This window comes from Monopterus albus, unplaced genomic scaffold, assembly GCF_001952655.1.
Source record: "Monopterus albus unplaced genomic scaffold, M_albus_1.0 scaffold72.1, whole genome shotgun sequence".
NCBI lineage: Eukaryota > Metazoa > Chordata > Actinopteri > Synbranchiformes > Synbranchidae > Monopterus > Monopterus albus.
Window position 1 is genome coordinate 2,477,445 of NW_018127952.1, and position 20,141 is coordinate 2,497,585.

At 38.8% G+C, this 20,141-nt stretch overlaps 1 protein-coding gene across 8 annotated transcripts in view; it reads left to right on the forward strand.

Moving 5' to 3' along the window:
* Window positions 1-20,141, forward strand: part of csnk1g1 (casein kinase 1, gamma 1) — a 37,473-nt gene that overhangs the window by 11,950 nt on the left and 5,382 nt on the right. For 2 of the 8 annotated variants that reach the window (XM_020605806.1, XM_020605808.1), the window contains exons 6-13: window positions 4,517-4,668; window positions 12,032-12,266; window positions 12,387-12,472; window positions 12,969-13,053; window positions 13,257-13,405; window positions 13,493-13,600; window positions 14,807-14,917; window positions 17,468-17,574. In XM_020605806.1, the coding sequence (XP_020461462.1) occupies window positions 4,517-4,668; window positions 12,032-12,266; window positions 12,387-12,472; window positions 12,969-13,053; window positions 13,257-13,405; window positions 13,493-13,600; window positions 14,807-14,917; window positions 17,468-17,574 (1,033 nt within the window). The remainder of the gene's footprint in view (window positions 1-4,516; window positions 4,669-12,031; window positions 12,267-12,386; window positions 12,473-12,968; window positions 13,054-13,256; window positions 13,406-13,492; window positions 13,601-14,806; window positions 14,918-17,467; window positions 17,575-20,141) is intronic. The other 6 variants (XM_020605807.1, XM_020605809.1, XM_020605810.1 and 3 more) reach the window with 3 other exon arrangements.

A 20,141-nucleotide genomic window follows, 5' to 3' on the forward strand; every position in this document is an offset into this window, starting at 1 on the left:
GGGCATGGGGTAAAAAAATGCTGTTTTTGTGAACTGTAGTCCTTAGTGTACTTTTTGAAGTTACATTCATGTATGATAACCAAATTGGGAGTTTAGGCTAATGGCTATTGTTTTGCAAAGGCAAGCACTGGAAAAGGCCAACTGAACGGAAACGTATTAAATATTTAGAGAGCAGGTCTGCCTCGCCTAGTACTAACCTGTCTCTGTCCTCTCCTCCAGATGGGATAACATTACCTCATTTTTTCTAGACTGTGTGCTTTGTCACATTCCTTTCAGCCAATGTGGTTGTCAGCGTCTGTGCAAGAGGGTCTTTATGAATTAATGTGGTTTGACTCAGATGCTCAATCAGGTGTTGTTATCTGATGCGTAACCAACAGACACTGGATATTAATGAGGATGATTCAATTTAGGTATCAAGTGTCTTCTTCAAACTATTATGTAAAAATATTTGTCAGTGCAGTAAGACTTGCATTCTGCTTTTGGTTTTACAAGATGGCAAACAATGACACCTCATTGTGGTGAGAACAAGGCAGTGTTGCAGGGTTTGTTTAAGGTTGTGTGGACACTATTGAGCTGGTAACAGTATTGGCATCCAGTCCTCATCATGCAACACTACACCAGCTTTGTAACCATTGCAATCCCAAGGAGTAAACCTTTCCAGAAGTGCCACAGCTTTTTAGAGTTTCCAGACATGCAGAAAAAGGGCTGGCGTTCTTATCCTGCATATCTGTTGTCAGTTTGTGTGCTCTTTATAAAATGTGAAAGCATGGATCACTGTTAAGTGTATTTCACTTTGAGTGAAAACATAAGCCATGTGAGAAACTACAGAGCAGTGTTTGAGAAAACTTTTTGAACTTTCATAACCTTGTAGTTAAGTGAGAGATTTCAGAAATATCTGCATCTACAGAGATGCATATACAGTGTTAAGTTGTTTTTAGTGTTTGTGGATGTTACTTCATTCTGTTCATGTGTAGCACCACTGAAGTGCCATTCACATATGCTATTCTTTTCATTATGATTGCACATGTGAAAAGAAGAACACAATTTCTCCTCTAATTACATAATTGACAGCAGTGTTTCAGGTGCTACATGATGATGTTGACCTCTGTCATTATGGATGCAATTATGTCCAAATAGTATGTTGTGTACATTTTTCCTTGTGAAATGTGAGACATTGCACATGTATACAGCTTCCAAAGTGAAGCTTACGTTTATGCATTACACGGAGTTGAGGTCATACTGTTAATTGAACTATGAAACATGCACCTCACCGTTGCTTTGAATGTTAATAATACACGGTGCCACGCAGTCAGTGTGACATGTACATGGAAGAACTGAGTTTACTGAACAACTTTTACACATGCACTACAAGTCAAACGTTTGGATGCACTTTCCCATTCAGTGCAGTGGGAAAGTGTGTCCATGCAGAGTTGCATAAAATAGAAATTAAATATGTAGCAATAAAAACAAATTGCTGATACTGTAGCACTGTAGGTTAAAGGTTGTAAAATGCCACAACCATCAAAATTAATGATCCAACAAATAAGCAGATCAATAAGAGTGCAGGTTTAGAGAAACCAGCCACTAAAGCCAGCCGGCAAGTATGTCAGAAATTTAAACTAATCAGCTTCATGTTGATTTGTGTGCAGAGCTGAGTAACCAGTCCCAAGCTGCAACAATGGAGCAGGGAGTCAATCAAAAGTGCATCAGTACAGTGCACAAAACTTTATGTGAGGCAAGAAGAGCTGACTGTATTTTATAAGAGGCATAATGTATTGTGCAGAGCCACTGCAGGTCTAAGATGAGTATCCTTATGCCAACACACACTACAGCATAAGTAGGCCTATTTTGTGTCAGATTTGCCACTCCTTTTAAAGATTGGTTAAGATCTGTCTTTGACTGTGGTCTCCCAGGCTTTTCGTAGTAAAAAAACACCCGTTACATATTTGCAATGCAAAAATCTTTCCACTGTTCTCTAAACTGTTGACTATCCCAGAATGCAGTGGGTGAATAATGGGGTTCACCATGGACAGGTGGCAGTCTATCACAGGGCTTACACTACCAGTCAAAAGTTTTGGACTGCTAAAACTTTGACTCCTAACTTTTGACTGGTAGCGTATAGTAAGAAAAACAAATTCACACTCACTCCCACAGTCAATTTTGAGTCATGAATTCACCTAATATGCATTTCTTTGTAACGTGGGAAGAAAACCCACACAGGTGTGAGGAGAATGTGCAGACTCCACACAGAAAGGCACCAATCCCAATTACATTTCTGCAATAGACCACTTTTTTGTCAGAATATAAAAAACGCACTTGATGTTACAGAGCAGCGTGAACAGATTTGGTAGAAGAGAAATCAAATGTGACTGATTTATAACAGACTTTGATTGTAGTGAATTTCTATAGCCCTCTTCTTTGTCACAGTGATGGATAAATTATTAATAACTGAACAACTATGGCCAGATGGTCAAAATGAAACATCCAAGCTTGCGCCTGGTCGTATGGTAAGTCCGGAAAGAAATCTGTCCTTTGACAGCTGATTGGAAAGAAAAAAATTTCACATAGAAAGTAGGTGTGCAGGGAGATTTGGACAAGTGCCTTTCAGTTGGGCTTGGAACCAGTCGTATTCATTCTTCACACTCATCTTATTCCTCAGTGGTTGTAAGAGACTGCTGCTGCCTTCTTCTTAGATTAATGCATAGGACAATGTAGTCTTTTATCTGTTTGCTTAGGATAGGATGTTTTTATTTAGCAGACTGCATTTGTCATAAAACCTTTTGTACTTAGGATTTATATACTATTCTTTTCTCATCCCAGACCTTGTGTGATAAGTGTACTGCTGATGAATTTTTATAATCGTCGATTACGTTGACTAATTGTTGCTGCCCGAGATCCATTATTTGTATTATGTAGTGACGTGCATCAGGATAGTTTGTAAATTTAGCACAGTTTGCTGCTAAATTTAGTAAAACATATAAATGTTTCTCAGGCAAGAGCAGTGTCAGTCTATAAAATTTGGTCGGGATATGAGGAGACACCCTCCATAGCATGAATAAAATACTGAAATTCAGAAGCATATCAGTTCTACCTGCTTATATTTTGTAGAAACTTGTCTTTGTCTGTTCCACATGATGTTCATTTGCTTGCAATACTGTAGGCCAGGTCAGTACTACACCCGGGTATTGCACTCATTATTTTTAAGGAAATTGTACGAGAGAGAAGTCAAAAGTGGTACCTACAAAACTCGTAGGTGAGGTACAATTTCACTATAAATTGCTATACAGGAGCACACATATTCACTCTCTTATGAGAACTGTTTTGCTATAGTTAATGATGGTTCTGCCATGCTTGGTTTTCCTTTGCTCGTGAAAAGCGTGACCAAGCTTGAGTTGAGCTGAACAACCGTTTATCCACTTATTTACAGCACATTTCCAATCTGACACTTTTTAGGCCTCCCACTGGCACCCGGGGTTTCAAAGCACTCATTCCTGTGGTACAATTAGCAACCCACAGAACTGCATAATGGTGTCCAGAAAGACAGGATGGAGCACAGCATGACTCCTACAAGTCCATATGCTAGCTGACAACATTTATGCAACCTTTCCCGCTGCAGTGTATTTCCCATTACCAGCTGGCAAGTCAGTTGTATTCAGCAACATTATAAATATGTTAATGAACTTCATCAGGACAAGTTTTAGTACTTTCTGCTTAGTCTCTGCTTAAATTACATGAGCAGTAGTAATAGGTTTGTGATACCATTTTGTTCTCCTCACAAAACTTTATTGTAACTGATTATTTCTTAGAGCTGTCTTCTTTGATGTGGCACACAAAACATGAATGGAGCACACAGCTCTCAAGGCCTGTATGTATAGTATGTGCCAATTCTGATTTAAGGAGAATGATAAGGGCTATTTCAGTTTATATTGATTTTAAAGCTGCTCTGGTATTATATTTGCCAGGTGTGACATGACTCCAAAAGCATGCCAGTAAATCAGTGTCTGCTGGATGCATTAATCAGTATTACAAGCAACTGTTTACCAACATGCTCACTTTAGCTGCGTTTCTATCAGGAAGTCCCCAGTACATCATTCTCCGGAACTAAAGTATTTAGAGGTGTCTCTGTATTTTTGTCCTCCCCAGTTACATACAGTAATAAATGTATAATTGAATTTATACATTTATGACAGTTTCACCAAAACTGAAACATTTTGAGTTTCATAAACATAGATGTAAAGGCAGAAGTGTTGCTTTGAAGTGTATACAATTGTACAGGTGTATCTTTCAGGCATATTCTACTTTATATCTACTAATCTAATCTGCTAATTAGCAGTTCCTCTCATCCCGAAAGTTCACTATTGACTATCTAAGGTATTAATGATTTTTGTGTATCTTTGGTATACCTGCAAATGCACAGTTAAACAATTAAGACTTGGGATTTCTTAGATAAATGTGAGGACAAGTACACAACGGTGTAATCTCTCTCTTTTTTTTTTTTTTTTCTTGTTTTTTTCAGCAGAAGGTGTACCCCAGGTGTTTTACTTTGGGCCCTGCGGGAAATACAATGCCATGGTTCTGGAGCTGCTGGGCCCAAGTCTAGAGGACCTCTTTGACCTTTGTGACAGGACCTTTTCACTGAAGACTGTCTTAATGATAGCAATTCAGCTTGTGAGTTTATATGACACATCACATTGTCTTAAAATGGTTTCTACTCACTTAATATGATTGAAATGTTAAGAATTTAAAATTTGTATGGATAAAACAGGCAACAGGAACAAGCAAGTTGCTGAAAATTCTTATGTAATGGTCAGTTGACTACAGGTGCTGTGTATTCAAAAGTGCACATATACAGTGGGGCAAATAATAAAAAATGATTAATGTACCCAGGCTGAAATGAGAGTGCCTCTGATAGTGAGATAATGAGAAAAGGAAAGAAGACAAGGAAGCACAAAGAGATTATTTATTCAAATGCAAAAGAACAGGCCGAAACACAGGTATCCTAAATTAGTGTTAACCATCTTGAATTCATAGCATGGATCACTGCAGTTGTTCAACTTTTACTGGTCATCTTATTCAGCTTGGGGACTGCTGATGGAAATGTCCTTCATTTAAACAACTCTCATTACGAGTGAAATAATGAAATTGGTAGTAAGACTTGAAATTACATTTACTACAAAAGTAAGCACAGAGAAGGCATGGCAGTAAAGGTTTACAGCTAAGTTCATTTGCTGTGCTGTACTGTAAGTCCTGCAGCCTAGAGAGCATAAGTGCACTTTTCAATCTCTTCATAGTTACAGCTGCACAGTGAACATTAGCTGGAGGCAGCTGAACATATAGTATATAACAAAACTCAGTACACCCCTGTACCATATCACTACAACCTTAAATGATTCAAAACTGTACCATCTTATTTTGTCTTATTTGATATGTAATAAAAAAAAAACTGGCTAAACAGACTAAATACATATGGGCCTCAACATGTCAATGTGATCATTGTGATTATTGCAACAAAAGGCAATTTACCTGTGACTGCTGCAACACAAACAATTGTGCCTGTGATTTCCAAACCATTTTCCATTCTTTATTAAAAATAGGGTGTCGTGTCCAATAACATCACTGATGACAGTGCTCAGAGTGAACCAAAACAGCAAAGTTGTGGACTATAGAATGAAAACAGTGAAGGATGCTAAAAGCCCAGCTGTAAGGAGAACTTCAGAGTCCAATGACAAACTAATTCTCATTCAAAAATATGAGCATCACCTTTCTCATTTTGCTGCCCTCATTACTGTAGCTTTAAATCTGCAATAATGGCCTTTTTCACTGCCTGGGGACTCAATATTGACATATCTTCACCTTTTAAGTTGAATTTGTGAACCTGTCAGCAAGCAGTTGCTTATTTACACACCCAGCAGTTACAGAGCATTATTGCCATTTGGAGTCACGTGTCTGGTCATCAGGTCCAATATATACAGTACTTTCTTTTAGCTCTGTTTTTGGTCTCCACCAACTCCAAAATATCTGATTCTTAATCTACGAACTGCTTGAGTATGTTCACCAGTTAGCTGCTAGCACCAAGCCTCGTCCACAAACAGTGTGTACACACAATTCTGTGCTGAAACCGTGTATACAAACAATTTATGCACAATTTTATTCAATATTCTGTATCAATATTTTCTTACCTTAATTTGTTCATACTCTGTGAACAAATTTAATACTGCCTCACCCCATGTGTATGAACAAATGATGAAGGCCTGGCTGGCTAAAAAATGCAAACACATTTTAACTGAAACTATATTAATTAAAAAGGTTTTAATAGCTAATATAATTGATTAATATAATTTAAGGCTATAATGATTAATTTACTAATGCATTGACCAAATGTAGCATATTAAATAAACATGAAATTAATGCCCTGTCATTCTGATTAATCACAGTTTTAATTGAAATAAATTAAATTTAAAAAACTGTTCTAGTTTATAAGTATATAGAGAAATGGGGGCATGGCAGCAGGCTACTTGAAAACCACTGGAATGCGCCTGTCATTTTAGAATGATTCTGATTTACACTAACATACACACAATAGAAAGAACAAAATTGGCTGGTGTCATGAATATGATGGTAATGTCTCCTGCACTTATTTTGTGCACAAGGTAAGAACATTTCTATGCGCATGTTAGTGAATAAGGTCCACTGCCTGTCTGCCGTTTGGTGTTTACAGTCTTATGCAAAAGTTTAGGCACCCCTTGATACATAACAGATTTTGGTGATTTTTTATTTGAACAGATGTTAACACAGTTTCTCTTGGAAATGGAAAAAATGCACAATATTTTCTGCAAACAGTGATGCATAGTTACTTCTTATGCCATAAATTGAACAAAAATAAAAAATAAAAACATTATTATGGCATGGTGCAAAAGTTTGGGCACCCTACACAATCAGTACTTAGTAACACCTCCTCTGGCAGATATCACAGCTTGCAAACGCTTTTCATAGCCAGCTAAAAGTCTTTCAATTCTTGTACTTGGGATCTTCTCCCATTCTTCCTTGCAAAAGGCTTCTAGTTCTGTAATATTCTTTGGTCGTCTTGCATGCACAGCTCTTTTAAGATCTACCCACAAATTTTCAATGATGTTTAAATCAGGGGACTGTGATGGCCATTCCAAAACCTTCAGCCTGCGTCTCTTGAGGTATTCCATAGTGGATTTCGAGGTATGTTTAGGATCATTGTCCTGTTGTAGAAGCCATCCTCTTTTCAGCTTCAGCTTTTTTACAGATGGTGTGATGTTTGCTTCCAGAATTTGCTGGTATTTAGTGGAATCCATTCTTCCCTCCACCCGTGCAATGTTTCCTGTGCCACTGGCTGCAACACAACCCCAGAGCATGATAGATCCACCCCCATGCTTAATAGTTGGCAAGGTGTTCTTTTCATGAAATGCTGCTCCTTTTTTTCTCCAAACATGCCTTTGCTGATTGTGTCCAAAGAGTTCTATTTTAACTTCATCAGTCCACAGCACTTGTTTCCAAAACGCATCGGGCTTCTGTAGATGTCCTGTTGCATACTTCAGACGTTGGATTTTATGATGGGGACGCAGATAAGGTTTTCTTCTGCTGACTCTTCCATGAAGGCCTTGTCTGTGCAAGCATCGCTGCACAGTGGAACGGTGCACCACCACTCCTGAGTCTGCTAAATCTTCCTGCAGGTTTTTTGCAGTCAAATGGGGGTTTTGATTTGTCTTTCTGACCAGCATACGAGCAGTTCTGTCCGAGAGTTTTCTTGGTCTTCCAGATCTCATCTTGACCTCCACAGTTCCCCTGATCTGCCATCTCTTAATTACATTTCTTACTGTGGAAACTGCAAGCTGACAACGCTTTGCTATCTTCTTGTAGCCTTCTCCTGCATTGTGGGCGTCAATAACTTTCATTTTCAGGGTCTTACACAGCTGCTTAGAGGAACCCATGGTTGCTGGGTGTCCACAAGTGTGTGCACAAGGTTTGAAGAGTCAAAGTATTTGTACAGCTTTGAAATTGGCATTTACCAATGACAGCTGTTGCTGTGCATCAGATCTAACGAGCTGATTAAGGTCTGATACCTTGTGAGAGACTTTGAGACTCTGGAACTCTTAGGGTGCCCAAACTTTTGCACCATGCCATAATCATGTTTTTATTTTTTATTTTTGTTCAATTTATGGCATAAGAAGTAACTATGCATCACTGTTTGCAGAAAATATTGTGCATTTTTTCCATTTCCAAGAGAAACTGTGTTAACATCTGTTCAAATAAAAAATCACCAAAATCTGTTATTTATCAAGGGGTGCCTAAACTTTTGCATAAGACTGTATATATTCAGCCCCTTTGAGTCAATACTTTGTCGAAGCACCTTTCACTGCAATTGCAGCTGCAAGTCTTTTGGGGTATGTCTCTACCAGTTTTGCACATCCAGAGACTGCAAATTTTGCCCATTCTTCTTTGCAAAGTAGTCCCAGTTCAGTCAGATTGGATGGAGAGCATCTGTGAACAACAATTTTCAAGTTTTGCCACAGACTTTCAATAGGATTTAGGTCTGGACTTTGATTGGGCCATTCTAACACATGAATATGCTTTGATCTAAACCATTCCGTTGTAGTTTTAGCTGTATGTTTAGGGTCGTTGTCCTGCTGGAAGGTGAACCTCAGCCCCAGTCCCAAGTCTTTTGCAGCCTCTAACAGGTTTTCTTCCAGGATTGCCCAGTATTTAGCTCCATCCATCTTTTCCTCAACTCTGACCAACTTCCCTGTCCCTGCTGAAGAAAAGCATCCCCACTACATGATGCTGCCACCATGTTTCATGGTGGGGATGGTGTGTTCAGGTTGATGTGCAGTGTTAGGTTTCCGCCACACATAGCGTTTTGCATGTAGACCAAAAAGTTCAATTTTGGTCTCATCTGACCAGAGCACCTTCTTCGACTTGTTTGCTGTGTCCCCTACATGGTTTGTGGCAAACTGCAAACGGACTTCTTATTGCTTTCTTTCAACAATGGCTTTCTTCTTGTCACTCTTCCATAAAAGCCAGATTTTTGGAGTACATGAGTAATAGTTGTCCTGTGGACAGATTGTCCCACCTGAGCTGTGGATCTCTGCAGCTTCTCCAGAGTTACCATGGGCCTCTTGGTTGCTTCTCTGATTAATGCTTTCCTTTTCCGGCCTGTCAGTTAAGGTGGACGGCCATGTCTTGGTAGGTTTGCAGTTGTGCCATACGCTTTCCATTTTCGGATGATGGATTGAACAGTGCTCTGTAAGATGTTCAAAACTTGGGATATGTTTTTATAACCTAACCCTGCTTTAAACTTCTCCACAACTTTATCCTTGATCTGTCTGGTGTGTTCCTCAGACTTCATGATGCTGTTTGTTCACTAATGTTCTCTAACAAACCTCTGAGGCCTTCACAGAACAGCTGTATTTATACTGAGATTGAATTACAAACAGCTGGACTCTATTTACTGATTAGGTGACTTCTGAAGGCAGTTGGCTGCACTGGATTTTATTTAGGGATATGAGAGTAAAAGCAGCTGAATATATACGCCACACTTTTCAGATTTTTATTTGTAAAAAATCTTGATCACCACGTATCATTTTCCTTCCACTTTTCAATTATGCGATATTTTGTGTTGGTCTGTCACATAAAATCCCAATGAAATACATTTAAGTTTGGGGTTGTAATGTGGAAAAATTCAAGGGGTATGAATACTTTTGCAAGGCACTGTAGTTTACATCTCCTCAGAATCAATTACATAAGAGCAACAACATAGTCATGGTATCTTCTACGCTCTTGGCATGAGCATTTGTTTTTGACCAATATTGTTCTCAGTCTGTGTTTGATTCGTTCTGATCAACTAATTTGCTTTGCTGTCATGATGCAACGGTGCTTTTAATGGAACTCAGCACTTTAATGGATTTGAAGAGGTTCTGCCACTGACTCAGGGAAGGGGTTTAAATGTGAAACAGTGACCAAGTGTGACCCCCAAAGAAATCACAGTCCACTTTCTAGGTGTTTTTTATTTTGTTCTGTTTTGTTTTTTTGCTGCAGTTTTCAAGCACATCTCAGAGAAGACACTCACCTGACAACTATGCAAATTGGGAGATGCAATTAAAAGCTCTTTTAAAAAAAAAAAGCTCGTAAGTAGACCTAGAGGCAAGACCTTTTTTGGTCAAACTTCTTGACAGACAATGAACTTTCAGACTAGGGACATTGCTGGTCATAACATACAATGTTCAACTCGCCTAAAGCTTGATTAGTATCTTGTTATAACGCCTTTCTTGTTATCTTAACATTCCACTTCTGGGACCAAACTCCCCCAGACTCAAATAGTCTTTTTTTCTTCTTCTTTAGCAAGGCATCATTGAAAGTATTAAATAAAAAAAAAAGGACTATTCTTAAGATTCATATAGAGTAGTCAGTGTTGCCTGGGTAGTGGGCTACCATATTGGAAGAAAGTATACATGTGTAATCATTTATGAAAATTTGTAAATGTTCCTACCCCTATTTCAGACCCAAGATGGGGAAGTGTTGTGTACTATCAGAAGTGGCTAATTAACATGGCAAATGAGAGCTTCTAAATATGCCTGTCTCAAATAATACTTGTTTTTACTTTTGTAGGTTGAATCCATCCAAACATTGAGAGTTTACATACAGTATGTTCCAAACAGCTGCCGCAGTTTTACAGTGTTTGTGTGTATATGAACCTCTCAAACATGTCAATTTAATTTTGTCGGCACAAAATTTGATGTGCTCTTGTTAAAATTTGTATGGAAACCTACACAGTACAGCTGTTCAAGTTGTACAACCATGCTTGTATATGCTTGCATCTCCGCCAGTCTCTTTTCTGTATTTCGCAACTCTTCTTTAATTTTTTGGCACACAATAGTCTCAATTCAGAGCCTGCCTCCTTCGAAGGATGCAGTCTAAGAAGGTGTGGCTTTTGTAGCTGTTGCAAGCTGTGAAGGTCAAACCATGGGCTAAACCTTAATGTGACCGTCTGGTCTACAGAGGATTTCCTTTTTATGTTACCAACTGTTCTGCCCCTGCCATTGTGTTAAAAAGCACCGCTCCTGTTGCCTAGCAACCTTGACAGCTGCTCTGCGCTCTGCTGGCATGCAAAGAATCTTAGAATGGGGTGGGCCTCGAAGGATCCACCAGTTGAAGCCTTTGTTGTCCGGGGAAAGAAGGATGCCTTTCTCGGTCACACTTGAAGGAGCCTTCGAAATGAGACCGCCTTGTTGCGACGCTGTGATGCAGTCGGTCTTTGAAGGATATGTCCCCTGAATTGGGACACAGCTAATAAGTGCTGTGAGCTTTTTTGTATAATTTGGGAAATGGTGTTTTAGGTTATCAGGGTTCCTCAAGATCACACTCAAGTAAAAGATCTTCCTAGTCTTAATTATGGATTGTTTTTGTTTTTTCTTAAAGAAATAATGTGCTTTCATGTCATGCCTTGTTGGTACATGATTTATGTCTTTAAGCCTGTCATTGTGTCTTTTAAAGGGATATTTCAGCATTTAATCATTGTTTCCTTGAAGTTGGGGTACATGTGAAAGAGAAAAAAAAAATTCTAATGTTGCAGAGGCAAAGATATCTTGACTTGAGCTGGTAATATACTGTAGGTGAAACATTAGATCCTACAGTTTCTATAATATTACTGAATGCCCTGAATACATGGTTTCTGGTATCTGTTAAAATAACTCTAAAGTATCTCAGGTTTTTTTTTTCCTCATTTGACCGTGCTCTCTCCAGAGCCACTGAAAATATTGTCTTTATATAACTGTTTAAACAGTTTACATATATCTAACCAAGAGTTGTAAAATCAGTGGAGTGCCCCTTTAATGTGTAATATTGCTGAGATCAATGGTAACTTAAATTCTCTTTATAAAGAGTTGTGCGGCCAAAATGTCAGCTTTGAGAATTGTTGACATCTTGGTTACCGTGTGTCATGGTTTGTGATTATATTTGATTTGTTCGTGTTTCTTCTTGCTGACTGTGCAGTATTCTTTCTCCACAGATTTCTCGAATGGAGTATGTGCACTCTAAAAATCTCATCTATAGGGATGTAAAGCCTGAAAACTTTCTCATCGGAAGGCAAGGGAATAAAAAGGAGCACATTATCCACATCATTGACTTTGGCCTGGCCAAAGAATACATCGACCCCGAGACCAAAAAACACATTCCATACCGGGAGCATAAGAGCTTGACTGGCACTGCCCGATATATGTCCATTAATACACATTTAGGCAAAGGTAAGATTCTTTTCATAGCTTTGTTTTTGTTTTGGTTCTGAAGTGTTTATCATGTACGGTGTGTTTGACACTTAATTCTTCAAGCGTCTCAGTAAAATGTGATCATATCTGTTGATATAGAGCAAAGCCGGCGAGATGACCTGGAGGCCTTAGGCCACATGTTTATGTATTTCCTTCGTGGGAGTTTACCTTGGCAAGGACTAAAGGTACATTAAGTACATGGAAGTGTTCCATGGCATAACCAGTTTAATCTTTTGTGGAAAACCGACATGATTTCATGATGGTCAGCAACCTTTAAATCATCATTTGAATACCAGATCAGTATAATTGGTTTATCTGGAGTTAATACGAAAAATGTCAGTGTATGTTAAAAATCAGCTTTGTCCAGCATTATTATAAATGAGAGTTTTAATATAAAGACTTTTTCCTCGCTCTGGGTACACTACACCTTAGTCATCAATGAATATTAATAACATACAGCTACAGAGAAATAATAAGCTACTGTCAGGTGCAAATGAACCAGTTGTCACCTTTTGTGTCAGTTGACTACACAGGGAGGAGTTCAGATTTTCATTTATCCAGTCTGTATTACAGTAATAAGAATGTACTGAGAATTTGTTTTCAAATATTTGATTAAAGGTCATAAGGCATCAGTTGGTTCACACACACACACATATATATGTATATTTTGTTCACCTGCAGGCTGACACGTTGAAAGAAAGATACCAAAAAATTGGAGACACTAAGCGAAATACTCCCATTGAGGTCCTCTGTGAGAACTTCCCAGGTACTCTGTATTTTACTTACGGAACAGGATGAAAAGCTTGAAATTAATTAATTCATAATTAATTATTGATTTATTAATAATTATTTGGCAGTGATTTGACCAGTTTTTTTTTTTAGGTTTTCCAGGTCAAATGTGTTGCGCTATCATCTCACTGCATGATTAGAATATAAGTCATAATAAAGTTGACTCTTTTTTAAATTTAGAGGAGATGGCCACCTACCTGCGATATGTGCGACGGTTAGACTTCTTTGAAAAGCCTGACTATGAATATTTGAGGACTCTCTTCACTGAACTGTTTGAGCGAAAAGGATACACATTTGACTACACGTACGACTGGGTTGGCAGGCAGATAGTAAGTAGCGCCGCATTTGAAGTGGGTCAGCAGTTTTTAACGAGCTGCATGACCGTGTCGCATTTAACCATCTATTATTCCCCCCAGCCCACACCAGTGGGGTCTGTCCATATAGACTCTGGAGCATCTGGTGTCACTAGAGAGAGCCATCCTCACAGAGACCGGCCCACACAGCACCCACCAATTAGAAATCAGGTACGCCAGGTTTTGTTTTTAGTAGTGGGCAAGTGTGTGTGTTTTGCTGGACATTTGTTCCAGTGAAAGCAAAGGAATCCCCGCATTACAGCCCGACATGTACACACAAGCACTATTCCTCTGATTGCAAAGATGTCACCAAGGAGTTTACCTGTGTCAGCCTGACCTTTAACCTGACCTCTTATTGAGGGAAAACTATAACAACATCTTGAACAACTGAAAATTTTGGTTATGAAAATCTCACCAAATAAAACCAATGCACATGGAGATTTTCAAAGTTTGTATGACAACCATTGTTGTGTGTGTTGAGCGTTTTTAAAGAAGGTCACTTAAAATAGCAAACATATGTCAGTTGCATTCTGATGTAAGCAGAGCACAGATGAATAGGGTTTCAGTCCAGTTATCCCAGTTATTTCTACATTCTTGTCTGGGACAAATTAGTGTGCACTTTCATTATAGTGGCTACTGAGGTACTGGCTACTGAATGTGACTGAGATAACCCTTTATAATAATTTACATTGAAAATTAGATGGTGAAGGTGGAATTTTTTTCATCCTTTTATCAGATGAAAACGGGTGAAACCACTTGGAAATGTGCTCAGTGGTATGTTTGGCCAGCATTTCCAAGGGACTTCACACCACCCTTTGCATCCTTGAGCGGTTACCTTAAAGTGAGGTTTTAGAGCTATGGTGCAAATTCTTGTCATAAAAGGTGAATAAGAACATTTCTGCCAGTGACATTCTGTTAGTGAGTTTACTGACGAATGTACTAAACATTTGTAATCAAAGAAACGTTTACACAAAAAACAATGTTAATTGCTGTTACAAAGACGAGTTGTCACACAAGCAGTTTCATTCCAAAATTTTGAAAAGATTAAAAACCCTGTAATTTAGGCTTAATGTCTTATCTGAGTTTAATGAGATTGAGGCCAAAGTTTGAGGAGTAAGTGCTTACCTCCCTTTGGCTTCAGGCTCATTAGTTTCTGGCTGAAACCTTGCTTTGATTTTGATTCACTCTTATTTTTGTTACATTTTGTTTCCTTCTCCATTTCTCATGCCGCTTTGCATGATACCTGGCCACACACACCTAAATACCCAACTCTCCTAACACAATTATTCCACCACCCCTCCTCCCTCTCCCATCACACCTCCAATCCCACTTCCTTTCCTATCGCCTCCACTCTCCACCCCCCCGACTCCTAAGCAGACAGCAGTCTCAGATCGACGAGGAGCATGGGAGGTGCAGCCCACACGCCAAGCAAACTCCTCCTATCTGACCTCCCACCTGGCAGCGGATAGGCATGGGGGCTCAGTGCAGGTATACACCCCTCACCTGACCAACCAACATCCTTCATTAACCCAATCCTTATGGAGTCAGCTCTGTCTCATAGGATGCACTCCAAACTAAATAAAACCTGCAGGTGCAGATTGTGAACAGGGAAAAAAAGCACAAAGGCTTTTATATGTCTGTAAATCATAAATAGTAATGTCAGGCACTTTTCTAGAGATAAAAAAAAAGTTCATAGAGTTGATCTCTTGTGTATGTACGGAAGAGTATTAGGGCCACTGCATAAGCTTTTTTTTTAAATTCTGACTTTATTCTCAGAATTCTGACTTTAAACTCAGAATTCTGAGAATAAAGTCAGAATTCTGAGAATAAATTCAGAATTCTGAGAATAAAGTCAGAATTTAAAAAAAAAGCTTATGCAGTGGCCCTAATACTCTTCCGTACATACACAAGAGATCAACTCTATGAACTTTTTTTTTATCTCTAGAAAAGTGCCTGACATTACTATTTATGATCAGAAAATAATTGCATTTCTAATTAACACTACTGTTTCTGGTTTACTAATCAGTGTATGACACTAGGTACCAGACATTTTACCAGGGCATCACACTTGTTTTATATTTTAACCTTGTGTGTGAGACAGATCTGCAACCATATTACCTCCCCCACCCCTTTACACCAGGTTGGGAAATGTTATTTTTCTTCACCACCATATGCATGTCATCTGGTGCCCCCCACTCCAGATGGTGAAAATATGATTTTGCTTTATAAATAACAGTCCTGGTTGTTAATTTTTGATCTCAGGTCTTAAAGTGCTTGGACATTCTCTGCAAGATCAAGAAGCTTGTTGCATGGCAGGGTGACCTGGCTTAACTGGCTAAGTGCATGCTCTGAATTCATAAAGGGTCACTATGCTTCAGGCAACATCCTGGTGCAGTTTAAACTTTTTACCATTACCAAAGATTCTCTCTGTTTTAAGCATAAGTTGTTTTCATAGGTGTGTACAGTGTATGCTTCAGGATCGCCATTCTTTAGCACTAAATAATTATTTATTGGCGTTCATGTTGAAATGGTTTGAAGATGTGAAAGTTGACGGGCATACAGCTGGTATTTCAATCTTGTGAAAATCATTGTATATGAACCATGTATTCTGGATGTTTGCCATTACCAGAATTCATACCAAAATGTGTCTGCTTTTATATAAATTCTTATAATGATAGAATTGAGCCCTCGGGCAGTGGTGATATAACAAGGTTAAAACAGGCCGCCTTGTTTTTGTAACTTAAATTGGAACCATTTTCTGTGCAGTAGTGACCACAGGTGGAGCCATAATGGCTCAGCTACTTCCAGCTGTCATGTGACTCCCATCTTGCTCCCCATGCTATCTCAATTACCTCAGCCCACTCGGTAAACAAGACATTTTAACAAGTGTTTTTTCTATATAAAAAAACTTCACACTATTTCAACATGAATGACAGTGAAGGGGGTTCTTAGCCTGATAATTGCAAATGTGTATGCATACAATCCACATTTTACAATATTACAATGCCATTTCTTGTACAGGCTACTGGTTCATTTGTCATTTGCTATTTTTGCATAATGTGACATTTGTCAGTTGCCCACTTCTTTTTTTGTTTTACACATGGTGTTTAAAGGTTTGTCATTCTAATTTTGGAACAGCCTTGAGTTTTTTTTTTCATTTTTAAAGACCATGAGTTTTTTTTTTTTTTTTTAAACCTTGCAAAGTGAAGCTGCAACATGTAAAATTTATTTACATGTGCCTGAAATACCCCAGGCTCAGGCCATTTCACCAAATGGGGGAACTGAAAGTACTGTATTTGAGAGAAAGCTAGGCTAGAGTACAAGTCTCCATTTTACTGATACTGTAAGATGTATTTTCTAGGTTTTTCGACCACCACCCTCCTCTTTTTGTTGTTTTGGACTAACTTTAGGTTATCCCTGTGTGAAGGAGGTGAGCATTATTGACTGATATGTTGACACCCTGACAGATAGCACTGCATGTTGGTAACAAACATGGATCCCTACTGATCCAAAATGCTAGCAAAAAGAAGTACTTAAGGGGAATTTGACCAATTTTAAACCAGGTTTTAATAGTTAAAAATTCTTAGTACACCTAAATAACAATTATCTTGCATCCCTTCAGGCTTTCTGTACACTCAAAGGCAAAGTGTGTCATTTTGTGTCTCCTAGCGAATTCTTGCAGGAGACTGAGCGAGTGTTTGTGTACAGGAAGCATGAAGAGAGTAAGAGAAACATCCATGACCATGATTATGATTATTAAAACATTGAAAATAGGCAGTTCCCCCTTAAATGTGATATCCTTTAAAATAATTTACTATGTGCAAGCCATTAATATTTGCGCTGTTGGTGTGTTCTTTGCTGCTGTGAGACAAAAGTAAAGTGGTAATGTGACAAGTTTTTACTTTTTGTTTTTTTGTATATCCAGTCTTAACCAAATCTATCACATTGATTGTTGCCAAAATGCTAACATGAAACTGTTGTATGGACTGATGCAAACGTCACTGGGTCGATCTGAATTAATGCCCATCTGTGCCACAGGTGGTCAGTTCAACCAATGGGGAGCTGAATGCAGATGATCCACAGCAAGCTCATTCCAATGCTCCGATTACAGCTCAGGCAGAGGTGGAAGTAGTCGACGAGGCCAAGTATGTGCCATACACCAGCCACACCTCTCCTCCATGTCCATCTGTCCCTTCCTCTCTTTTCTGCTCTTCCTCTGTCTCTCTCACCACCTTTTGCTTTGCTGTGGACTTGTGACAGCCCCCATGCCCAGCTGTCATCCTGCTCCTCCCCCTGTTATACCTCTGTCTTACTGTGTGGGTTTTCGATCTTGCCTGTTGTCCTGACTGTCTATGCTACTCTCATTTCGTTTATTTTAAAAGAAAACAAGACAGTGTAGGTGAACTGTAAGCTTCTCATACCTGTAGCCTGGGCATGCAAACACTAACATAGCTGCAGTTGAGGATGTCATTTCATTTTCAAGAAATGCTCCACTCTTGATCAGTGTGATTCCCATGTCTTTAGATGTACAGGTAATGATCAGTGAAATGCAGATTGTCTGCATATTGTGGTAGTATATTGTCCTTGTGTTAACTTTGTCACATGTTTAAAGATTATGTACATGATGCGATCATAACTTCCTTCTCTCATCCCTGAGAAGCAGGCACAAAAACATGACTACTACTGTTGTTGTTAGCAGATGAAATGAAACCAATGCTAGCACCAGACAAACCACTACTAGTGCTAGTCTTCAGCAACATTGGCTGGAATGATGCCATGCTGTAAAGATGGACGCCCACTGTGCAAACACTGTGCTGCTAGCTGAATATTATGTGGGACAGCTGACTGAGGAGAACTGAGCTGAACACTTTAAAATGGTGCTTTGTCTCTAAACCTCAGCACAACCACACATATGTCAGGCCAGTTACTTTATGCCAAAACTCAGCTTTGTTTGAAGAAGGGGCTGTCCTGATTTTGTCTCAGGGTTTAGAATAACTCCAAAAGTTGTATATGAACAATTAAAACAGTGAACCATTTCATTAATTCCAGCAAATGTGTTCAGTTAAGGTTTTTGTGAAGTAAGTTGTAAAAGAAGGCGCTGAATGGGTGTTCCATTGACCAGATATCAGTCATCATCGGGCCAAGTGACCATTTAAAAAGTTATTCCAAAGCAAAATATCAATAATAAAGCAAAATGAACTTTATTATCCTGAAGTGGATATTAGATTTCATTCTGCGGTGCTGTAATAAGTTTTCCATTACAATATTAAGCCCATAATGTGTATGTATACATGGACATAAAATTCTGTGTTTAAAGTCAGTTGTCTTTAAGTTGTTGTAATACATACTGCAGGGATTTACCATCTTTCCCATGAAAGTCCAACAGAAAGTTCCTGGTGAATCTCCACAGGTTCACTGGCTGTAATCTGCACTGCCCAGGTGGCAGGCCTTCCTCCTGTCGTCTCCATTCACTGTTGTCTGACACAATGGTTGCTGTGTTTACTGTCGGTCTCTCTGATACTTCGTCAAACAAGTTGTTTGATATAGAACTTACATTAGATCAAATCATGCATGTGATGTTTTGTAATTAATATTTCGCCTGGTGAGTATAAAATCAGGTTCCCGTAGTACCACATATACAGTGAGCTCTCTAAGCATTTTATTTACGTTCATGGGCTGAAATTTGCTTCTGACTGTCGGATTAAACCTTCTCTGGGTTTTGGTTTCCAGCAGTGATGCTATTATAAAAACATATGTTTGTGTCTGTCCAATGATTTATAGCAGTAGCAAGGGTGTACTATGTTTTAACATTCTCATAGGTTTTTTTCTGTGGCAATTGTCAGAAATGTAACAGAAAAAGAAATTAAAGATGGACCTCAAATGGTGCAGTACGCTTTAGTGCATCAAAATAAAGTGGCACAAAAATAGCACAAGCATTTTTAACAGAGCTATGCCGGGGGGTGAAGAATCTTCGAACATATATTTATAAAATGTACATAATTATACTATCTTCGGGGGAGTTGATACTGTGGTCAGTTGCAGCGCATGCAGATTAAGCTGTCAAAGAATTAAAAAGGGTTGCAACATATAACCTCATGCTTGCCTAAAGATAGTTGTAACAAAAGTGTAACTTTTGCATAGCTAACTGAAGTACCCAACAAAGCTGACTAGGTTCCTAAATTAGGACTTGTTCAGAGGAAATAGTTAAAGAGCAAATACGGAATATAGTCAGAGAAACTACAATCATTTTAAATTTTCAACAATATAACACATCCCTTAAATTGCCAAATGTCAGGTTCTTAATATTAATCAGGCTTCTTATTAAAGTTTAATCTAGTTTAGTAAGTGATGTTTTCTTCCTGAACACTGTCCTTAGAGGTTGACCTCACAAATCAAATCAAATTGTATTTGTATAGTGCCAAATCACAACAAAAGTCATCTCAGGACACTTTACAAAGTAAGGTCTAGACCTTACTGTTATCAATATTATTACATAGGGAAAACCCAACAAATCCCCCTTGAGCAAGCACTTGGCGACAGTGGGGAGGAAAAACTCCCTTTAACGGAAGAAACCTCCGACAGACCCCGGCTCTTGGTGGGCGGCCTTCTGCCTCGACCGGTTGGGGTGAGTGGATAAAGGAGAGACAAAAGAAGAAAAGCAACAAGACACAACAATCAAACACTGATCAGGTCGATGTGGCCGGTGACTGCT